This window comes from Aythya marila (assembly GCF_965140915.1).
Source record: "Aythya marila genome assembly, chromosome: 27".
Lineage (NCBI taxonomy): Eukaryota > Metazoa > Chordata > Aves > Anseriformes > Anatidae > Aythya > Aythya marila.
The window spans coordinates 2780414-2800648 of NC_139068.1; the positions used below are offsets into that span (position 1 = coordinate 2780414).

General features: G+C 42.6%; 1 protein-coding gene across 1 annotated transcript in view; it reads left to right on the forward strand.

Moving 5' to 3' along the window:
• Positions 1 to 20235, forward strand: part of LOC309887776 (fibrillin-2-like) — a gene marked incomplete at its 5' end in the record, with an annotated part of 113814 nt that overhangs the window by 16772 nt on the left and 76807 nt on the right. Inside the window, 4 exons of the mRNA XM_082779736.1 lie at positions 4513 to 4595; positions 6902 to 7000; positions 12213 to 12308; positions 14887 to 14982. Coding sequence (XP_082635862.1) covers positions 4513 to 4595; positions 6902 to 7000; positions 12213 to 12308; positions 14887 to 14982 — 374 coding nt within the window. The remainder of the gene's footprint in view (positions 1 to 4512; positions 4596 to 6901; positions 7001 to 12212; positions 12309 to 14886; positions 14983 to 20235) is intronic.

Consider the following 20235-nt stretch of genomic DNA (forward strand, 5'->3'; position numbering starts at 1 on the left):
GCTGCTCAGAGGTCTTCTAGTCACCATGGAAAGCAGAAGCTAAAATTGCTTTTACATGGAAATAACAGTGTTCAGTAGAGGGTTCCTTAGAGTTTACTCTTAGGCCAACTCAGTGGTTTTGTCGTTATTGTAAACTCTGCCCAGTTCCATTTTCCCTGTGAAAACATTATATTTCTTCCACTTGGAAAGAGACACCTGCAGCGTATCTGCTACACATCTGCTGCATATCTGCTGCATGTCTGCTGCACATCTGCTGTACATGTCCTGCTGGGTCTCTGTTTTCTGTCTGCTGTGCTCTGGATTTGCTGGGTGTGTGCTGCACATCATCATTGTGACTGCTGTACATCCACTGTGTTTCTGTTATGTCTGCTGTGCATCCAGTGAATATCTGCTGGGTCTACTTTATGTTTGCTGTGTGTTTTCTGAATGCATGTTGTATGTTTGCTTCACGATTGCTACATGTCTTCTGTGTAACTCCTTTACATCAACTGCAGTCATGCCAGAGGTGAAAAACTTGTGGATGCCTACGCAGCTTATTCAGGGTATTCTAGGATCCACCAGCCTCTCCCAGCCAGGAATCTGTTGCCCTAAACCACTGCAAGTTCTTGCCAAAATACAGACTGGAATCTGGCAAAGGGACTGACTCTACAGAGTGCTTCTGATATTGGCTGTTGTGCCCAAGGTACACAGCCAACCCAGCACCCTCTGCCTTCCCACTCTTGGCCCACTGCAGAACCTCGAGAAAGGAAACCAGAGGAAGAAAATATTCAAAAAATCCCCACCACTTAGGCAAAACTTTGAGGCAGAAGCAAAAGGAAGTTCAGGAAAACAGACTGATGGCACACCTACTATCACAGACACCTTGGGATCTGAGGAAGAACAAGCAAGACAAGTTCTGAAGTAGGCACGTCATGGCATGGGAGGGAAGTAAAGACATCCATGGTTAAAACAGTCTCTACAAGGGCACAGGCAAGGTTTGGGATGCTGTTTTAAAGGAATGAAGGGAAGATGAAACAATAACTGTTTTATGTGTTTCCCTTGCTAGTGGCAGAATACCAGAGGGTCCATTTTGACATCTAAATTCACATCAGGAGCAATGTGTGCTATTTTTAAGGGTACAAGAAGAACAGAATGGAGGTCTGTACTCAGCTGGATCATGCTGTGAAATCAGGCAGTTTAATAAACACCAAAAAGAGGGGGGAGGGGGAAGAGGGTCTTTGTGAGAACAAGCTAGATCTGACCAGAAACTAATGTTTGAGATGCTTAACTTGTTTAGAAACAGCTAGAGAGGTATTGTTTTATGAGAGTTTATGAGAGTTGTTCCTGCAAGGTGATTGGAGATATTGACTTGCTAACTTTTTCTTTTTTTTTCCTGAAAGCCATTTTTGGAATTTCATTTTTTCTATGGCTCTTCACTGAGTCACTTCAAAGAACATATTGGCATGTGAGGTACTCTGGCCTCCCTGGGAGGTGGAAGCAGATGCTCAGATTGTTTTAGATCTTGAAGTCCTTTCATCTATAAAGGTCACTTTTTTTTTTCTTTTTTTTTTTTTTTTTTCCTTCTAGATGTAGCCAAAGAGTATACAAACTACATAAGAGTTTAGCAGCGGTTTGGTTTTGATGGGCAGTTGGGGTTCAGTTTTTCAGTTTGCTGAAACGATGAAACATGAGCAAAGAAAGCCTTGTTTTCTGGCTTTTAATGTAGATGTTCTGATTCCGATCTGAAAGTACCAGTCCCAGGAATACCCACGGTGAAGGCAGCTCTCAACTAAGGCTCTGTAAAGGGCTTGTTCCCAGGTGTGATTTCCTCACAGCTGCCATCTGCAGCAACACAAACCAGTAGCAGAGGTGTTAGAAACCACCAGGGAAATAAAAAGAGACTGTTCTGTGGAAAATTAAATGAATTTGCTGATCTAGCTGAGGAAAATGGTCATATTTTCAGAATAAAAATAAAAAATAAACAAAGCAGCCAATGCTTTTGTATAAGTTTTTTTAAAAAATCAGAGTTTTTCTTTTGCTACAGTCTGCTACATCCATACATTTGCTCCCACACTGAGTAGCCATATAACTAGAGATATTTCTACCAGTAGCTGAGATATGCACATAGCTGTGGAAGTGTATTTCACAATGAAATGGGTTACAGTGAACATAGACTTACAGAACATCTGAGATGGGAAAGGACCTCCCCTGCTCAAGCAGGTCCATCCAGAGCAGGTTGCCCTGGCCCATGTGCAGATGGCTTTTGAAGATCTCCAAGGAGGAAGACTCCACTGGCCCCTGCCCAGTGTACAGTCGCCCACACCACGATGATGTGTTTCCTAATGCTCAGATGGAAACTCTGGTGTTTCAGAAACATCCCAAACTACATAGCAGAAACTTCCTAATCTGATTCATTCACATAAAGCCACCCTCTCTGTGCAATGATGGTGATAGTTACAGATTGTCAATAACCAGCCCCAAGCAAACTGCTGAAGTGGTTGACATAAAATGTAATCAATAAAAATTAGAATGAGGATAGCATAATGAATAACAAACGATTTAAAGTTGGGTTCATGGATCCTGATAAACTAGTTTGATATTTTCCTTCCCTTGTCAAAGAGAAAATGAAAGGGTGATAGAGCCTACATTGGTCTATTTGGAAGTGACTTCGCTCAATCCAGCAGTCAAAGATATAACAAGATCCAATGCCTGAAACTAAAAGCTTGTTTAACTCAGACCCTGAATAAAGCCATTTTAACAACAAGGATTACTGCAAACTGGAAAACTACCAAAGTGTATTTTTCACTCTTTATTTGAGTTCAAATTCTCATGCTTCTCTAAAAGATGTGATCCCTCAGGGACTGCACAACACATTGGAGGATTGCTGGCCAGTGTCCAGCCAAGGTTTGAACACTGTCTACACTTATGTCTCTACTGCCATCCCCCATGTTTGATCCTTTGGTAGAGCCCTAGCATCTCTGCAAGGGGCTGCGTTCTCAAGACTCCACACTTGACAATGTCACAAGACTATGGGTATCACATGGGTTTGTGGCTTTCTTGTTTTCTTTTAGGAAATTTTCTTTGAAAGTCTGTTATTTCATTTACAGATGTGTAGCATGGCACAACATTGTAAATGCCATGTTGAATTATATGCTTGGGCTGGTTTTCTAGCTTTCTTTGATGCATAACATTGATTTTAGAAAAAAAAAAAAGGAAGATGAAGAAAACTATGTCCAGCCTGTCTGATTGATGGTTTGGAATGTGCATGACTTTGCCACTCAGAAAGGAAGAGTGGGACTTTATCTAACACACACAGGGCTGATGAGATATGTGCACAAGAAACAGATGCCCTTGCCCTGTTCAGGTTATCAAAATACCCAGTTGCCTGTGATTTCTAGGGTTGTCTGGTGTCTAGGTCTTGTTGTTCCTATGTGGAAATGTGTGTCTCCAACTGGCTGTGTCTAACTTTGTGGATATGGCCCCATTCTTATACTGGGAGCCTACATACATGCTCTGGGTTAGTGTAATGGTGGACTTGCCTGTGCCTCAATTCCTCACCCCTCCATAGTCCTAATAGGGTCACTCTAAGCCTTTGGGGCTCTGTTTTTTTCTGGCATCTCGGAGGTGCAGGAGTGGATCTGGTGTCAGCTGCTATGGTTGCAGCAAACAAACCCCCTCACCATGAGCAGTTTACAGAAGAACGTGCAAAGAGACATTTACTCCAAATGCTAATGAGCATGGAGATACTGAGCCACATAAGCTTGACCTCTCCAGACAGCCTGATGGACTTCAGGCAGCTCCTGCAGAGTCTCTTTTGTGTCTCTCAGTTTGGAGGAGGCACTTGTGTTGGACACAAGGAGGTGACAGCTGTACATTTTGTGCAAGCCATCAGATCAGCAGGAAGCTCATGTTCCTTAGAAGCTCATTTTCCTTAGAAGGTTTCTTCCCTTCCTTAGAAGAAAATTTGTCCCTCAGAGGGTTTTGAGGCACTGGAACAGGCTGCCCAGAGAGGTTGTGGATGCCCCATCCCTGGAGTTGTTCAAGGCCAGGTTAGATGAGGCCCTGAGCAACCTGATCTGGTGGGTGGCAGCCCTGCCTGTGGCAGGGGGGTTGGAACAAGATGATCTTCGTCCAACCTTTCCAACCCAGGCCATTCTATGATTCTGTGAAGCCAGTGGTTGTCAGAAAGAGCTCCTTCTGTGCAGCTTGAGCTCTGAGCTCCATGATCCTAGCACAGCGCATTATAGCTGAAACAACAGCAGTCAAATGTGCCCTCAGTTCCCTTCACTCAAATGCGTAGCTAATTGGGGCTTTCTGCACGGGGAGGTCAGGAGTCAGTTATTAAAGTAATGTATGTTGACTCCATTTGGTGGGAATTAAACATGGCTTGTTTAAGCTCAGAGTGAGGGAATGGAGTTTGGCAGAGAAATGTCATGCAAGAGACTACTCAAGTGCTCTCATACAGAGATAATAAGTGCTGAATATCCAATGGCACTGTACAGAAACAGAGGAAAAATTGTTTTTAATTTTCAGACCCAATGTCTGTGGCTCAAGGTTCCACTCCTACTGCTGCCCTGGCTGGAAGACGCTGCCCGGAGGGAACCAGTGCATTGTCCGTGAGTATCAGTTTTCCTGTTAAGGGCACCAAGGGAGCTAACTGCCATGTGGGAAGGAATACACATCTCACGCTTCAGCATATGACAAAACATCTCATAATCCACTGGGAAAGGAGCAGTGATTGTTGGGAGTTCTCATCTCTGCTCGCCTTGATTAAAACAGGGTTGTTGCAATTGGTCCCATTTAATGCATGGCCTTTTGTCTCCTGCCAAATTGCCACTTTGTTCCTTGTTGCTTGACAATTTGTGTGCCTGCTTAGAAGATTAGCCTCAAAGGAACACTTTTAGTGACTCCAGAAAAGTAATTTTAGAGCTCTTTAGTTAGATGAAATAATTTAGCTGCTCAGACAAGATCTAGATGGTGCCATTGGAAGCATGTCGTCATGGGAAAGGGTCCACAAGCAGAAATTTGTATTTTTCTTTCAGTGTCCTCTTTCTAAAGGAGAATGCTGATTTATATAGATCACATCTCTGTTTTTGCAGATAGCTTTGCTATTTGGAGTAGGTCGTTGTTATATACTCAAGTGCTGATATACACCTATAAAATCCATTAAGGGGCTTAGGATCTATGGCTCATTTCTGTATGGTAAAGGCATAAGCTATGGGGAGATGAAGGAGTCTGCCCTTGGGAAGATGTTCCCATGGGAATTGCAAGTCAGCTCAGGGGTAAATAAATGAGATTCTTACTGGAGATGATAGGTGTAATTGACTGGCATTTGGTCATGCTTCATGCTGAAACATAGCAAACACACACTGTAAATGCATAGTGTCCTGAATATATTAAGCGTATCCTGGACACACCAAATAGCAGATAGCACTGTAGGATGCTTATATCTCCCCCCGTATTTTAGCTTTCTGAAGGAATCTTCTGCATTAGAGCACACTTGGAATGGCTTTTTGCAAAACTTCCTAAAAATAATTAACAGTGGGAGGTTTCAAGTTGAGGAAAAAAATAGGGTCATCTTGCAGAATCTCTGACACAATACAGGTTACATATTTCAGAAGATACTCCACCTTCAGAGATGAAACTGCAACTTAGAAAGAAGTCATCTTAGTGAGAATTGCCTCATGTTTCCTAATACCAGTATTTCCTAATGTCAGGGATCTCAGATGCACAAAACCGAGCCCAGAGCCACAAATATTCTCCTCTTAAAGGAAATACTTTCAAGTGTATTATGAGTGATGGGAACAGTTTATGCATCCTTGTGCACAGTGAGTAACCAGTGCCAGTGTCTGAATGCCTGCATTGGGCATTCTACTCACTAAAAAACAAAAGTGAATAATGACTCAGGAGTTAAATGCATTTTACTTCACCCCTGGTGGTGGTAAGATACAGAGTTATGCATCCTTTCTTTTCCTTACGGGAAGAGACAAACAAACTCAAAAAATCCTATTTACTTTAGGAAATCCACTGCCCTGTAGGCAGTGGACGCCCCGTGAAGTATTCAAGTCTTCAGTTTAATGCTGGTTCAGTTCACTGCTGGTTGCAGTGAAGGGTTAAGGAACTTACAACCAAATGGCTGCTCTGTGGCATGCAGGGTTAGCAACATTCAGGGTTGTCTGCTGACTTTTCTCATAGCTGTAAAACATGCCATCTGGGCTGGAGGTCCTCGGGGAACTGTGCCTTATAATTGTATTTATAAAAAACACAGAGATGAGATAGTTTCACGAGACTCTAATGAAATCTGTGCTTACACAGGTGGAACAATACTGTCAGCTCTTGGCTCTCATGGTACAGGAAGGGAAAGAGATTAGCAGGGGTCCCAGACAAGAAAGGATAGATTGATATGAAGGCATCCTGCTGATGCATCTCTGGCTGACTCAGGCTCAGCCCCTCATTCAACAGGAGATGCATCTCAGTAACAGTCATTTAGCTCAGTGCCAAACTACAGACTGCAAAATGCTGCATGGAAATACCCAAAGAAAAAAAAAATAATAAGGAAACCTGTTTCAGTATGAATGTCACTTGTCTCTGATAAGAAACATTTTTAGCAGGTAAAAATAGTGAAAGGTGCCACATTTTCCCCATCCTCTGCTAAGTGAAATAGAAATAAGGCAAAGGGCCTAGCCAAAGGGTGTGATAAAAGGAAGATTTCTCCAGGAATTCGTGCCCTGAGAGTGAGGGAGTCCTTCTTACTGTTGCCCTGCCCACAGCAGAGTCCTCAGGAGGTGCCACAACTTCCTCCCCAGTTTCTTCTTCTTAAAGCAAGGTGAATTCACACCCTTTTGGCAGCCAAATATGAGCCTGTGAGGAAGTTCACAGACTAGCACCTTGTGCTAATCACTGTCTCCTTCTCTTCCTCCAGCAATTTGCAGGAATTCTTGTGGTGATGGATTTTGTTCGAGGCCAAACATGTGTACGTGCTCCAATGGACAACTTTCTCCTAACTGTGGCTCAGCTGGAGGTAAAAAGACATTGCTAGTGATTGTCCTCCCTCTGAATTAGTTATATGCTCTCTTAAAATTTTCCCAGTCACAATGGGCAACAAGGTTGTAACCTGATTTATCTTTTTGTTTGTTTATTTTTTGTGATTTCTACTACTTTGGTATAAAAAATCATACAGGATACAGAAATTGAATTTCCCAGCAGCAAATAGCAACACTGCTGCCAAAGAGTCCATCCACTCCTGGCTGTTCCTTGAAATTGAATTAAATCTGTCACTGCTTTTGTTAACCAAATAATTATTTTTTCCAATGCTAAGTTTATTAAGTTTTGGTAGGCTGTGATTTGAACATCAGAGAGAGTTGCCGAATGTTTTTAGAAAACTGCAGTGACACAATGAAGTTATGCACTTGTCAGTGTTGGGAATGTAGAAATTCCATTGCCACTTTTTCTGCCTTTTTCTCCCATCTCAGGCTTTCAGGACAAAGACCTGAAAAGTTCTGGGAAGAAGACTAGGTGAATGAGGTTTCTGTTAACATAGCACATAAGCAAACTATGGAGGACTTGGAGGAGTGACAGTCAAATATCCAGACAGCAATCCCCATAACCCTCTAGTAATTCTTGCAGGATGTATTCAAGGCTAGAGCAGGCATACACTCCTTTACTCTGCAGCACATGACTCTGCACAGAAAGCACTTCTCCCGTTTGAATCTAAAACCTGATAGCTAATGGTCTTGTACACTCAATAGTGTTTCTTTGTGCCCCTTTTTCCACTGTGATGAGATGGAGCTGGGAGTTACTGTAGATACTGAGCTGGTTATGATTCAGTAGTCATTGTGACGGTCAGTAAAGCCAATCATACGGTGAGTTAGATTAAGGGGATTGTGGCAACAAAGTCAAGGGAAGGTGTTATCCCCTCTGCTTGCCACTAGCATGGCTGTTGCTGGAATGCTGAGTCTGGTTCTGGGCTGCCAGTGCAGAAGGGATGAGAAGAAACTAGATCTGCAGTGGGTTGCAAAATGGTTGCTTTATAACATGTGTCCTCAAAGGTGAAGGTGGGGGAGCTGGGCTGATTTAGTTGAAGAGGAGTCAGTGAGGGATCCAGTCGTAGTCTTAACTACTGGAAGTGCAAACTTTGTACTTGTCACTACAAAGGCAGTGGAGCCAAACCCCTCTCAGTAGTGGCAGGCAAGATAACAGAAGTGTCTGGCCATAGGTTGCAACTTGGGATGTTCAGGTTGTACACAAAGAGAAGTTTCTTACGCTGGAGGGTGGTGCAATGCTGGAACAGGTCACCAGAGGTGTGGAAGATCTCCCTGCTTGGGCAGTTTCAAAGCTTGGCTAGACAAAGTCACAGCCATCCTGATCTGTGGGGAGGCTGAATGGGGACATCCAACAAGCCCTTGTACCCACACTCATGAGTCTGTACATAATTATATGAAAGAATGCCTTACACCGTGTCTTGAACTGGAATAGTTCAAGTAGTTCTGCCTTTGCTGGTTACCTGCAGAAAGCTCCAGACACTTCTTTCTACTCACTAAACAGCAGAAAGAAGCAGTCAAAACTATTTGAATCCTTCACATAAGAGAGAAAACGGGTCTGAATATCAAGCTCTATTGCCCATATGTGAGAAGAGCCAGTGAGTCCTGTAGGATCTATGTGTGCAGCCCCTCATACTCCCTTCCCTCACTGTCCCAATCTCTCCCTGGGCAGACAAGGGGCATCTGTCTGAGAAGCATCACTGAGTGCAGGTTGGTTTGACAGCCTCAGAGCTTGTTGGGTGCAGATAATTGCACTCCTGCTGGCAAGACGAGGGCCGCCACCAGCACAGAGACCACCCACCCAAGTCAGTGCAGACTATGCATAAGCAGATCTGCCTGAAAGGGCTTCATTTGTTTCTCAAATTCTCGTGAATCGGGGCTGGCCTGCACTCCAGATCTCCAGATGTGGGCAGGGATATTGGGTGACTATTTGCACCTGAATGTATAAGTGGTCTGTCCATACATACATGATGACAGTACTCAAAAACACCAGCCAAAGAAACAAACAAAAACCTGCAAGCAAAGGAGCAGAGCTGTGTCTCTGTTCAGAGCTGTGTATTGTTTTGAGAAGGATGATTTTGTCAGGACAATGCAAGATGCAGATTTTAATGGGATTTTATAGCATCTTTTAAGATCTCGTGGCCATTTCTAGAGACAACCCAGAAATTTATTTCCCATTATTGCCCATCTGTAGGCAAACTATTGTTAACGAAGTGACTTGCAGGCATCTGACTGAAGGCCAGAGAACTAGACCCCTCAAACCTCAAAACCACATTCGGGGCGTGACTGAAAGAAGAAAATTCCCAGAATCTAGTTCCAAAGCGCCACGTTGTCCTACAACACTACAGATGTCCCCAGAAAGCGCACAGTGCTGAAGCCTATGCGTGCATAGCTCTGCAAACCTTCCCAAATGCTTTGCTGAATGGAAGGTGCTGGAGACACAAAAGTTTCTGGAGTGAGGGTCCATATGTTAGCAATCACAGAGGAATGCGAGGAATGCTGTAAGCAGTATATACATTTGGGCACAGACCTGGCATTCCTCTGAGCCTGGGGTGGATTTCAGCATGTGCTCCGGGTTGAGGGTGGGGGTGGAGGGGTAGGTTTCTCTGCAGAGGCTTCGTTAAATCTGGCATTCATTGTGGGGATGTTTAGATCTGCATTTATCATGAATGCTTCAGGGAGGTAAAACAGACAAATAGTGCATTCCAGAGGCAATAAAAGCCACTCTGCCTCTCTCTGTCATAACAAAAAGTTCGGTTTCTTACTTGGGAGAGTAAGGTATTTTAGGAGTAATTTGCAAGTGACTGTTTAGATAGTAGTAGTCAATAAACGGACATAAAACCTGTCTGCAAACTCCACTGCTGATGGCTGGCAGAACAGCTGCAGACACTGATCCTTTAAAATAAAATGTAGAACTAATCCAATCCAATGGGAAAAGTTAACTAGGGAGAACTGTCATTCTTTTTCCTAGAACTTTGGTCTCTGCTTGGAAAATCCTGACAAAGAATAATAGGTCTTTAAATTCTTATTTGAAAGATTTTCTTCAGCACTCTATATCTAGCAGACCCTTTGATGCTAGCCTTGGAGATAAGTGAAATGGTGATGGGACCTCAGGGCATTTGGGATTACAGCAAAAGTAAGAAATGGGACCTAAGCAGGGCTAGAAATAGTATATTTGCCAATTAGTTGGAAAATTTCTGGATGAGTGTCAAGGCTTTTCTTATGTGCAGAACCTGAACTACTAAGATTTCTTAACTTCACCAGATCTTACCCCCTGCTGAATGCCTTGAATGCAAAACTCGGGAGACTCTGTAGGGAAAAGCTCCGACAGACGGACAACTCTGACAGACAGACACTTCCTAGCTACTTCTTCCTACTGTCTCTGGGCAGCCCTCCCAGATTTGTTGTATGTAATTGCTTTCCCAGTGCTGATTAATTGTAGTGAGGGGTGTAGGGTAAGAATGTGCTGGAAACACAGCCATTTCCCAGAGAGACTGGTCTCATGTCTGACAATCTGGGCAATGCTTTGAAGCCTCAAGCTCAGTTTCCTTAATGATTAAGCTTTCATCTAAATTTGGCCTGATCTCCAGCCACGGAGCAATAGGAATTGTAGACATCATGACTAATTCAAACCATACTAGAAATGCATGGATTAAACGTACAGCACATGTGCTGAGCATGTTGAATGCAAAGCCCTGAGACTTCCCATTCCACTCCTTCTTCCTGTCAGGCTTTCCATGAACAAGGCGTGAACCATGTAATTATCCTTATTGGATACTTCTGACTTCTACTACCTTTTGGGCAGCCATTTCAATTATGCTAACCCTAACCCTTCTCTTTTGGAGCTGATGTTACATGTACAGAGAATACACAAGCCACATCTGAGTATCCACTCATGTATGCACTCTCCAGACCCAACTTCCTCAAGCTGCCAAATCACAGCTCTTCCTTTCCTGGCATGCAGGAGCTGTAGTGTACATGCTGCAAAACAGTTTTCACATAACTTACTACAACCTGAGGCACTTGCAGTTTGAATTGTCACATCTCATAAATGAAGACTGCATCGTTCAGGCATTTCATTAAAGAAGGAAAGCTGTTTGACCTATTTGTAATTCAGTGTTTAGCAATAAACCACCCCTTTGTGGCTCTTTTATTTTAATACCACATCCTTAACTGTTGAATAGTGATGAAACAGTTAAAGCCAATACTAGCTTTGTGTCTACGTCAGTGTAAAACGGACTGACTCTTATTTATTATTATTGTTTTTCTACAGTGTTCACAATCAGTGTTCCATAATCTACTGTAAAAACTGAACTCTAACATAGGAAGACTAGATAATACATGCTTTTTTTTTCCAGATTCGTTGAAACCTTGTTTTATGAGATGAATCTCATCAATAAGGCCACATAATCACTGTAAAAAGAAAAGAGATATCTTAAAAGTTGATGTTTTTCCTCCATGAAATAATTTATACCCCCAAATACATCTCATAGGTCTTTTAACATGCTTCTAATAAGAAGATGTTTTAAAGATTGACAGCCCAGAATGTGAAAAGCATATTTTGAAAATGGAGCAAAAATCTAAAATAATAATAAAAATATATGAAAATACTTGAAATGCCATATCCTAAAAGAAAAAACAAAATGTTTAGAATGATGGAGTCACCAAAGAAAGGGAAATATGAGTAATTATGCCCTTACTCTCAGTCACATGAGCTATGGCAGGACATTCTGTAGAAAGGACGATGTCCTGCCTTGTCCTGTACAAAATGGACTTGAAGAATCACATCCCCCGAACTGCTCATAGTTTTACACTGCCTGTAAGACTCGTGGCTTTTCATTGTCTCAGCAGTTCAATACTACCAGGTACAGGAACAATAAAAATACCTTCTGTCTAAGGGCTAAGGAACAGACTATGGTGTTTATAGTTGTAAGAAACTCCGGGGTGATTATACCTCAGTAAAAGTGCAAGCATTTAACCACACTGTGGGCTCATATCCTGTCATGGGAATTCAAGTTAATTCATTTAACTTGGAAAAAAGAAAAAAAAAAGGACATTTAATATCACCCTTAGTTTGTGCCCTGAGACATGAAGAAATTAAGTTTTGAACACCACTTATTTGTGAGGTATCCACTTCCTGTCACAGATGATTTTTTGCATTGTCTTCTAATATTTCCCTGCTCTTCTCCACAGTCCAAACCTGCAATGTGAGGTGCATGAATGGTGGAAGCTGCAATGATGAATCTTGCCTCTGCCAGAAAGGTTATACCGGAACATACTGTGGACAGCGTAAGTACTTGCAACACGTGCTGTACACCTTACACATACTGATGTATTGTTTGCAGCTCAGACTTTGATGGCCTCGCTATATTTTCCTCTCCATTGGAATCTCAGCTTGCTCTCATTAGGAGACATGTTACATTTGTTCTGCATGGCCAGGCTGGGAGAATTGGTGCCAATGGTTTGTGCAACCACCCTTCTGGTTCCACACAACTGCACATCCAAACTTCTGTGTGGCATTTAAAAGAACCCACAGTGAACATACCCCACCAGTGCTGACCTTAGCATGCTGCTGATCTCAAAGTCAAGACTTGCCATGACTTGTACCTTTTTTCTGCGGAGTATGAAATGAGTTTTAGATTGAGGAAACTCACGTCATAGACAGTAAGGAAGTTGCCTTAGACTGCACATGTCCTGGCTCTCAGCATGAATCCCCCATGCCAGGAAGAGCAGTTGCAGGCTTTGCTGATCATCCCCTGTTTTCCTACAGTGGACCATGCTAGTAGAAGTTAGGTGTTGTTTTTCTGTAAATATTTTTAGAAAAACACCTCGAGTATTGTGTTCAGTTTTGGGCCCCTCACTCCAAAACGACATTGAGGCCCTGGAGCATGTCCAGAGAAGGGCTATGAAGCTGGTGAAGGGCCTGGGACACGAGCCCTGTGAGGAGCAGCTGAAGGAACTGGGGGTGTTTAGTCTGGATAAGAGGAGGCTCAGGGGAGACCTCATTGCTCTCTGCAACTACCTGAAAGGAAGGTGTGGGGAGCTGGGGGTCAGCCTCTTCTCACTGATAACTAGTGATAGGACTATAGAGAACGGCCTTCAGTTGTGTCAGGGGAGGTTTAGGTGGGAAATTAGGAGAAATTTCTTCTCAGAAAGAGCAGTCAGGCATTGGAATGGGTTGCCCAGGGAGGTGGTGGAGTCACCGTCCCTGTGGGTGTTCAAAGAAAGGTTGGACTTCGTGCTTGGAGACATGGCTTAGTGGGTGACATTGGTGGTAGGGGGATGGTTGGACTAGATGTCCTTGGAGGTCCTTTTCAACTTTAACAATACTATAATTCTATGATTTTTTTTTTCGAAAACTTTCCAAAAAGTTCAACTGAAGGCAGACACACCATATGGAAAATTTCATTCTGAATAGCTAAAGCTTGGGAAAGTTATAAGTAAGTGCAAATCAGGCTTTATGATGGAGAAGACTAGGCAACTTTTAATATGTGTTGCTACCAGCTCCACCTATAATATCCTCAACAGAGTTTTCATAATGATTCAGATGTGGGCAACACATCACTGAGAGGGTGGAGAACAATGGAGAGTCCCATTGGCAGCATTCCAGCAAAGCAGATTTCAGCTTATTCAGTTCTAAAATGGGTGTAACCTTTGAAGGCTATGATATGCAGCAGCACCTGGCCTCTCAGCCACTCAGCTGTAATATAATTTCACCCTTCAAGTGAGATTATAGTCTTCTGATCCTCAATGTGCCAGTGATGTTGTGCAACTGAGTAGTTTAATGAGTGAAAACCTGTAAAAATAACATTAGGAAATGTTGCAACAGTCCTAATTAGTCACTACAACTGCTGAGATTTTAATAGGTCAGTGGCATCCTGCCCATCTCAGCCTCTCACATGGACTTGTTAAAGTACTTGATCTTGTGTTACATATGAGTGTTGGCCTTTCATCTTCTATTCACTCAGATTATGCCAGAATATGAGAGAATAAAGAATGCCAGCTAGTGTGGGTGTGCTGAAGACAGGTCTGAAGAAGATGAGTATTTCCAGCCAGTGGTACTACACAGTTGCCACAGACAAATCTGAATTGTTCACAGTGAAAACTGAATTTATCTTCTCAACTTTTCTCAGGCTTGTTGTCATTTACCTATTGCTTACAAAGGGACTCCCTGCCCCAGTTCTAACCCCAGAAAAGTTATTTCTGTCCTGAAGAGCATCATCTCCTGACACTACCACCAGACGGAATGAGCACATCTTACCATAGTGTTATGAAGTAATGAGTCAATGCCAATGCAACCTAAAATGAGCACTAACACTGTGCCAGTGTTATCCATCCATCCAATTGTTCCTCTGTTTGCCATGTAGAGCAAGACCACCATGTTGTACTGATTGCAGATATACTGGTGTGGTCAAAATAACAGGTTTGGTTTATTGTCCTGCTTTACTCTGCAAGGCAAGATGAAATTGCTGACTGGTCCTTTCTCACATTTCATTGTTGTCCTGTTCCCCTCTCCTTGAATTTAAATGTTTGCCTTTATACAGTTTGTCATTTGTATTGATTTGTCTTGACCTTAACATTTAAATCCCAGTGCTGACCTGAATGAGCTGAGATTCCAGAGCACAGGAAATCCTCTCAAATGAAATGAGAGTTCATAGCCTTTTTATAAATGGGTTCACTCATAAACAGGAAGTCATTTTCTGGGAAAAAATATCACGCTTTTCTCTGTATGTTCACTATGTGGAGATTCTTGACAGGTGAACACCACAAAGTAGGTGATATTCCAACCCTTCCCAGCACCACACAGTTCATGCTGTGGTTTTACTGAGAGCAGAAATCAATCATTTCTATTTCTCTTTCTAAACAGCTGTCTGTGAAAACGGCTGTCAGAACGGAGGTCGTTGCATTGGACCAAATCGTTGTGCATGTGTCTATGGATTCACTGGCCCCCAGTGTGAGAGAGGTAAGAAACATATTTTCATATTATCACTGACAGAACACAGCATTAGGAGTTGTATATTCAAGCATATATACTAGGGATACTCAATTCTGAGTGAATTTCTGCTCAATTCCCTGGCATGAAGATTCAGCACTTAATAACAACCTCATGTCCAAAGCAATCCCTGGGATCCCAACTGACTGCATATCTGTTTCATGTCTGTGTATCCTTCTCATTCCACATGTGGCCCCTTGTGGCTCTTTTGTTAAATATATATAAATCCCTGTGCTCAGTATAAAAGAGGTATTTTTCTCTTGGGCATTCCCTTGCTTCTTGTCTTGGTAACCAGGGTGTGGCTTGGAAATGTGAGGAAGGCCCTTATCACAGCATCCTCATAAGGGAAGGTGACACTGTCAGCCTCTTCGTAAACACTAAAAGGGAAAAATAAAGTAAAACTTTCAAAAAATTTGGTGTGGTGGATCAACTCAGTCCAAGCACACATCCTGTGTTTTGCTCATTCCCCTCTCCCTTGGGATGCGGAGAAGATAGAAGGAAAGCAAAAAGACTCATGGATTATGATAATGTTAGTTTAATAAGGAAAGCAAAAGCTGTGTGTGGAAGCAAAGCAACACAAAGAATTAATTCACTACTTCCCATCAGCAGGCAGATATCCAGTCACTTCCTGGGAAGCAGAGCCTCAGCATGTGTAACAGTTGCTTGGGAAGATGAGAGCCATAACCATGCTATTTTCCCCCTTCCTCCTTCTTTTCCTGAGGCTGAGCACAATGTTATATGGCACGGAATATTCCATCAGTCAGTTCAGGTCAGCTGTCATTGCTACGTCCCATCCCAATCTCTTGCCCAGCCCCAGCATACTGCACTGGATGTGAGGAGCAGGGAGCTGGGGAAAAAAAGTCAATGCTGTGAAAGCACTTTTCATCAACATCCTAAACATTAGTGTGCTATCCATACTGTTTTAGCCACAGATGGAAAGCTCAGCAGCGTGCAGTCTGCTATGAAAAAAGTTAACTCCATCCCACCCAGACCTAACACAACCAGCTAATTTTGGTGACCATCTTGAGTTACCTTGAACCAGATTCGTACAACTGTCAGAGTTCCCTGATACTACTCAGGACTGCAACTACTCATTGCAGCTCTTGCAGAAGAGTTAGAGACCACACAAGTTAAGACATCACAAGCAAAACGGTCCTTTAAGGATTGGCCAGATTGCAGAAGAACTCTGTTGGAAATAGATTGACTGCAGTTCACCAGGCGAGCACTCAGCTTCTGTATCAGTAATATGGAAAGATGTCTCCTGCATCTTTCAGTCTATAGAATCAAACTCCGGCAGCAATTCCCTGAATTTGACATGTCTTGTCTGCTGCAGGAGGCCTTTTCTTTGGGCTGAAGGAGATCAATACCCTCAAAAAATTAACGATGTCATCAGTGCTAACAGCTATTGATTTGCAAATTAACATGGACCTGAAATCTGAAAGGTCAATATTCCAACCTGTGCAGAATTATTTTTACTATTTAGTACTATATCTATTTGAAAATCTTGAAAACTGTACCAGAACCAAAGGTTTTCCATGAATTTTCTACTATATTTTAGTAAAAACGTTTCAAAGGGAAACATCAGCCAGCTCTGTCTTGTTGTAAATCTCCCTCAGTTCATTGCCAGCCGCTCATCCAGTATGAATCAAAACATCTTCACTAAGAGCCTGAGAATATGCTCTTAGTGACATGTGGCTTTGCTGTATTTCATCCAGCCAGCCAGCATGTGCTGAGTGACTAGATCAGGTTTACCCCAGTATGGGTATGGCTGAGGTTTTGGCTCTGAGATATGAATTTTCTCCCTTTCCTGTTGGCTTAGGTGGACATCTCACAACACTGCTCTGATTTGATGTTGGCAAGGGCCAGAGTGGCACAGAGCAGAAATGAAACTGAAACACCAAGATGATGTGCGAACTCCCAAGATTAACATCAAAGTGCCCTGGAAATATTCTGCTTTTCTAGCCTCTCACTTTCCCGAGATTGGGATAATTCTGTTTAACTCCCTGTTCAAAGATTGGATTGTTCTTGAGTTTAACGTTTTTTGTTTGTTTATATTTTTTTTCCAAGTTGGGGATTTTTGGCAATGTGATTTAGAGGGTGAGATAGGAATAACAGTTGGTTTCCGGTAGCCCAGGCATCAGTCAGCCTTGCTTGAACAGAAGCCAGCAGAAATATGCAGAACTCAAAATAGTTGTGCAATGTTCCCTGGGTTACAAAAGTCTCTACTGAACTTCATACTGCAGGTGCCCTATAAAAGGCCTTTGCTGTGGTTTGAGCATCACATTTATTGGATGCCAAGAATTTAAAAAACCTCCACTCACATTTACTGAAGTAACCTTGTATTGTTCCAGTCTCCTCCTTTGTACTCTGCTGCAGAAATTGGTGGACCACTACATTCATATATTTTTTAATACCTCTCCTTGCCTTTCTCAAACAGGCATGCACGCACACACTCTGCTTTATTTATGGAAAGGTATTATGCCAAAAGCCTTTCTCTTTTGAAAACTGTACCTTGCAAGCTTTTTTCCTCTAAAATTCCTGAATGTGAGGTCGAGAACTGTCCATAGAGTTGCTTTCTTTTTTCCTAGCTCACAGGTATCTGAAGTTGATATGGACATTGGCTGTGTTTGATAAGACATGAATGTCTTAAGACATTCTTGTATACAGCAATGGACTTAAAAATCCAACTCACTTTACTTTGTGTGCGTGGTAGGAGAGGGGGTAGGAGAGGGGGTAGGAAAGCCAGCCAAAAATGGGGACTGAACAGGGACAAACTTTGGAGACAGTTTGCAATGTATAAAGTAATTTAAATAAAGAGAGGATTTTTAGAAAGCCTGTAGAGATTTAGTTTGGTCCAGACTTGTACTAAGAGACAAAACAAGCTCTCCAGCTGTGTATACACAGGTCTACCCTGCCAAGGCAAACAGAGCATTTGCTTTTCTAAGAGATGTTAAAAGTTACACTTTTCAAAGAAGCTTCTGGCTGGGAAATCTGTGGGTCTGGTGAGGTGGTTGTGACTGACCTACTGGTAATCGGTAGTGTGACAACGAGGAACTTAACCCTTCCAAGGAGAACTGCTCTCCTGCTCCATTGCTAGACAAGTTGAGATGAAGTCCCTAGCACCAGACTTACTGGAAATACGAACACTTGAATTTCTGTTCAGTTTCTCCTTTTAAAGCAGCCATGGTATGTGACATATTTACAAGCATCCTTGGAAGTCTCCAGTAATAGGAGACTCAAGTAGGAGTCTTGAAAGCAACACGGATCATCCATAACTCTCAGTTTAGCTCTGAGTCTCATTTTATTTATGTATTTATTTATTTATTTATTTATTTATTCTGAAGAAACATTAATTCAAATCAGAACCTAAAACCTACTGGAATTGTAAGTAGGAAGTCCAAGGTTCAGCCCAAGGCTCCTTACCAGTGCTCTCCTAGTATGTCTCATAAGTGGTTGAGTACTCTGGAAATTCCTCAGATTCCTGCTGTGCCTCCACAGGGAGAGAACTTCCAGTAACACCAGTTACTCTTTAGTAAGACATCATCCACTTTTCTCCTTCCCACTCAGAGTAGTTACAGTGATGTTTCTCTTGGGAGAACTGTTGTTAACTACTAAGTGCAGCTCTCTAGCATTAGGCAACAACCCCAGCATCCTTCTTGACTAAAGAGTGCGAAGAAAATAACAGTGACTACCCTCAGCTCTGTGCTGTGAGATTTCTACTGATAGGAATAACCTGGCCAGGATGATCAGAACACAGTCAGCTTGCAGAAGAGGGGAGGTAGGATACATCTCTCAATCTCTTCCAGCCTGCTCTTGAAATGGAGCAGTTGGTTTGAATCACAACTGGGTAATGGAGAGGTCTATAAGGTCTACTGCTCCATCCTGAGTCTGGCCCACTAATTATGGTTACTTGGAAAATTCATTACATCTCCACCCTATTATGTTTCTCAGTAAAATAATAGCCATTTTGCTACAGCATGGGTACTGTGAGGATTCACCAAAGGGTTGCAGGAGAGCTGGTAAGTTAACCACTAACAATGATGACAGAGGAATTGAGGCAGTACATTGGTGGTGAGATACAGCCCACTGCACATTTATTCTTGTCCAGGATCCCAAATTAGCCACCTCCAGGCTGGAACTGGAGTGTTAAATAAAGCATAAGATTCCTCAGACTGAAAAATGATATTAAGAGACTAGTCTGTTAGGAAGGACAAACTCAGTTCAACTCATACTGCAGTGGCTTCTGGACCAAGAGTTGGTTTGCCTCCACCACACCTTTTTTTGTAGGTAGAGATGTCACTTCAGCCTAAGAAAAAACACTCTTTTCAGCCTGAAATAAAAGCCAGGAAATGTGTATTTTAAAGACACCCTTATTATCAAAGTTCACCAGTATCTGTGGTTCAAGTATAGCAGAACCAGGCCAGGTGATACCTTACATACAGGTGACACAGAACTGATGACTGCTTGGCCTTGCAACCTGCCAGTATGTTTGACAGAGTTGTCTGTCAGCTCCTCTGCTACTCATCTGTGTCCCTACCAGGGAGCTCAGCACAGGCATAACTAAGAATCTCAAGGGGTTCCAGGAGAAATCTCTCTGGTGCCAGTCTTCCCCATGAAAATTTCTTCCCAAGGTCACCTAAAAAAAATGGCACCATTACTTCAGGAATAGTCTTTGGTCAAATACACATTATAACCTGAGGGCTGTATCCTCATCAGCAGTGCACACACTGACTGAAAAAGCACAGAGGGGATGTTCCTCTGCAGAGAAATATTTCTTGTAGAATGAGACAAGCTCTGAAAGCAGGGACCTGGGTTCTTCTGCTCAGTCAAGGTGGAGGAAGTGAAAGCTGAAGCAAAACCAGTTCAAAACTGGAAAAAACAGATCATGTTTTTAACAAGGAGGTTAGTTCCAACCGGTTATCTTCCATAGGAATGTGCTCGATCCCCCTTGTACTACATTGCCTCGCTTTAGACTCCTTTGAAGTAGGTGTATCCAGCTGAGCACATAAACTCATGAAACCTTATAGGTGACAGTGATAGCAGTGCTGGGCAGGATTCGTTGACCAAATGCATTGCCTTTAGGATGAGTGTATACAGAGAGGTGATCAGTTCATCCACAGATGTCTGCACTATGGACTTCTCTGCATTTATTCATATGAAGCCCATCTCTGGAATTTTCAGATCAAGAAGGGATGTTTAGCAGGATTTAGGAAAGACTCCCTG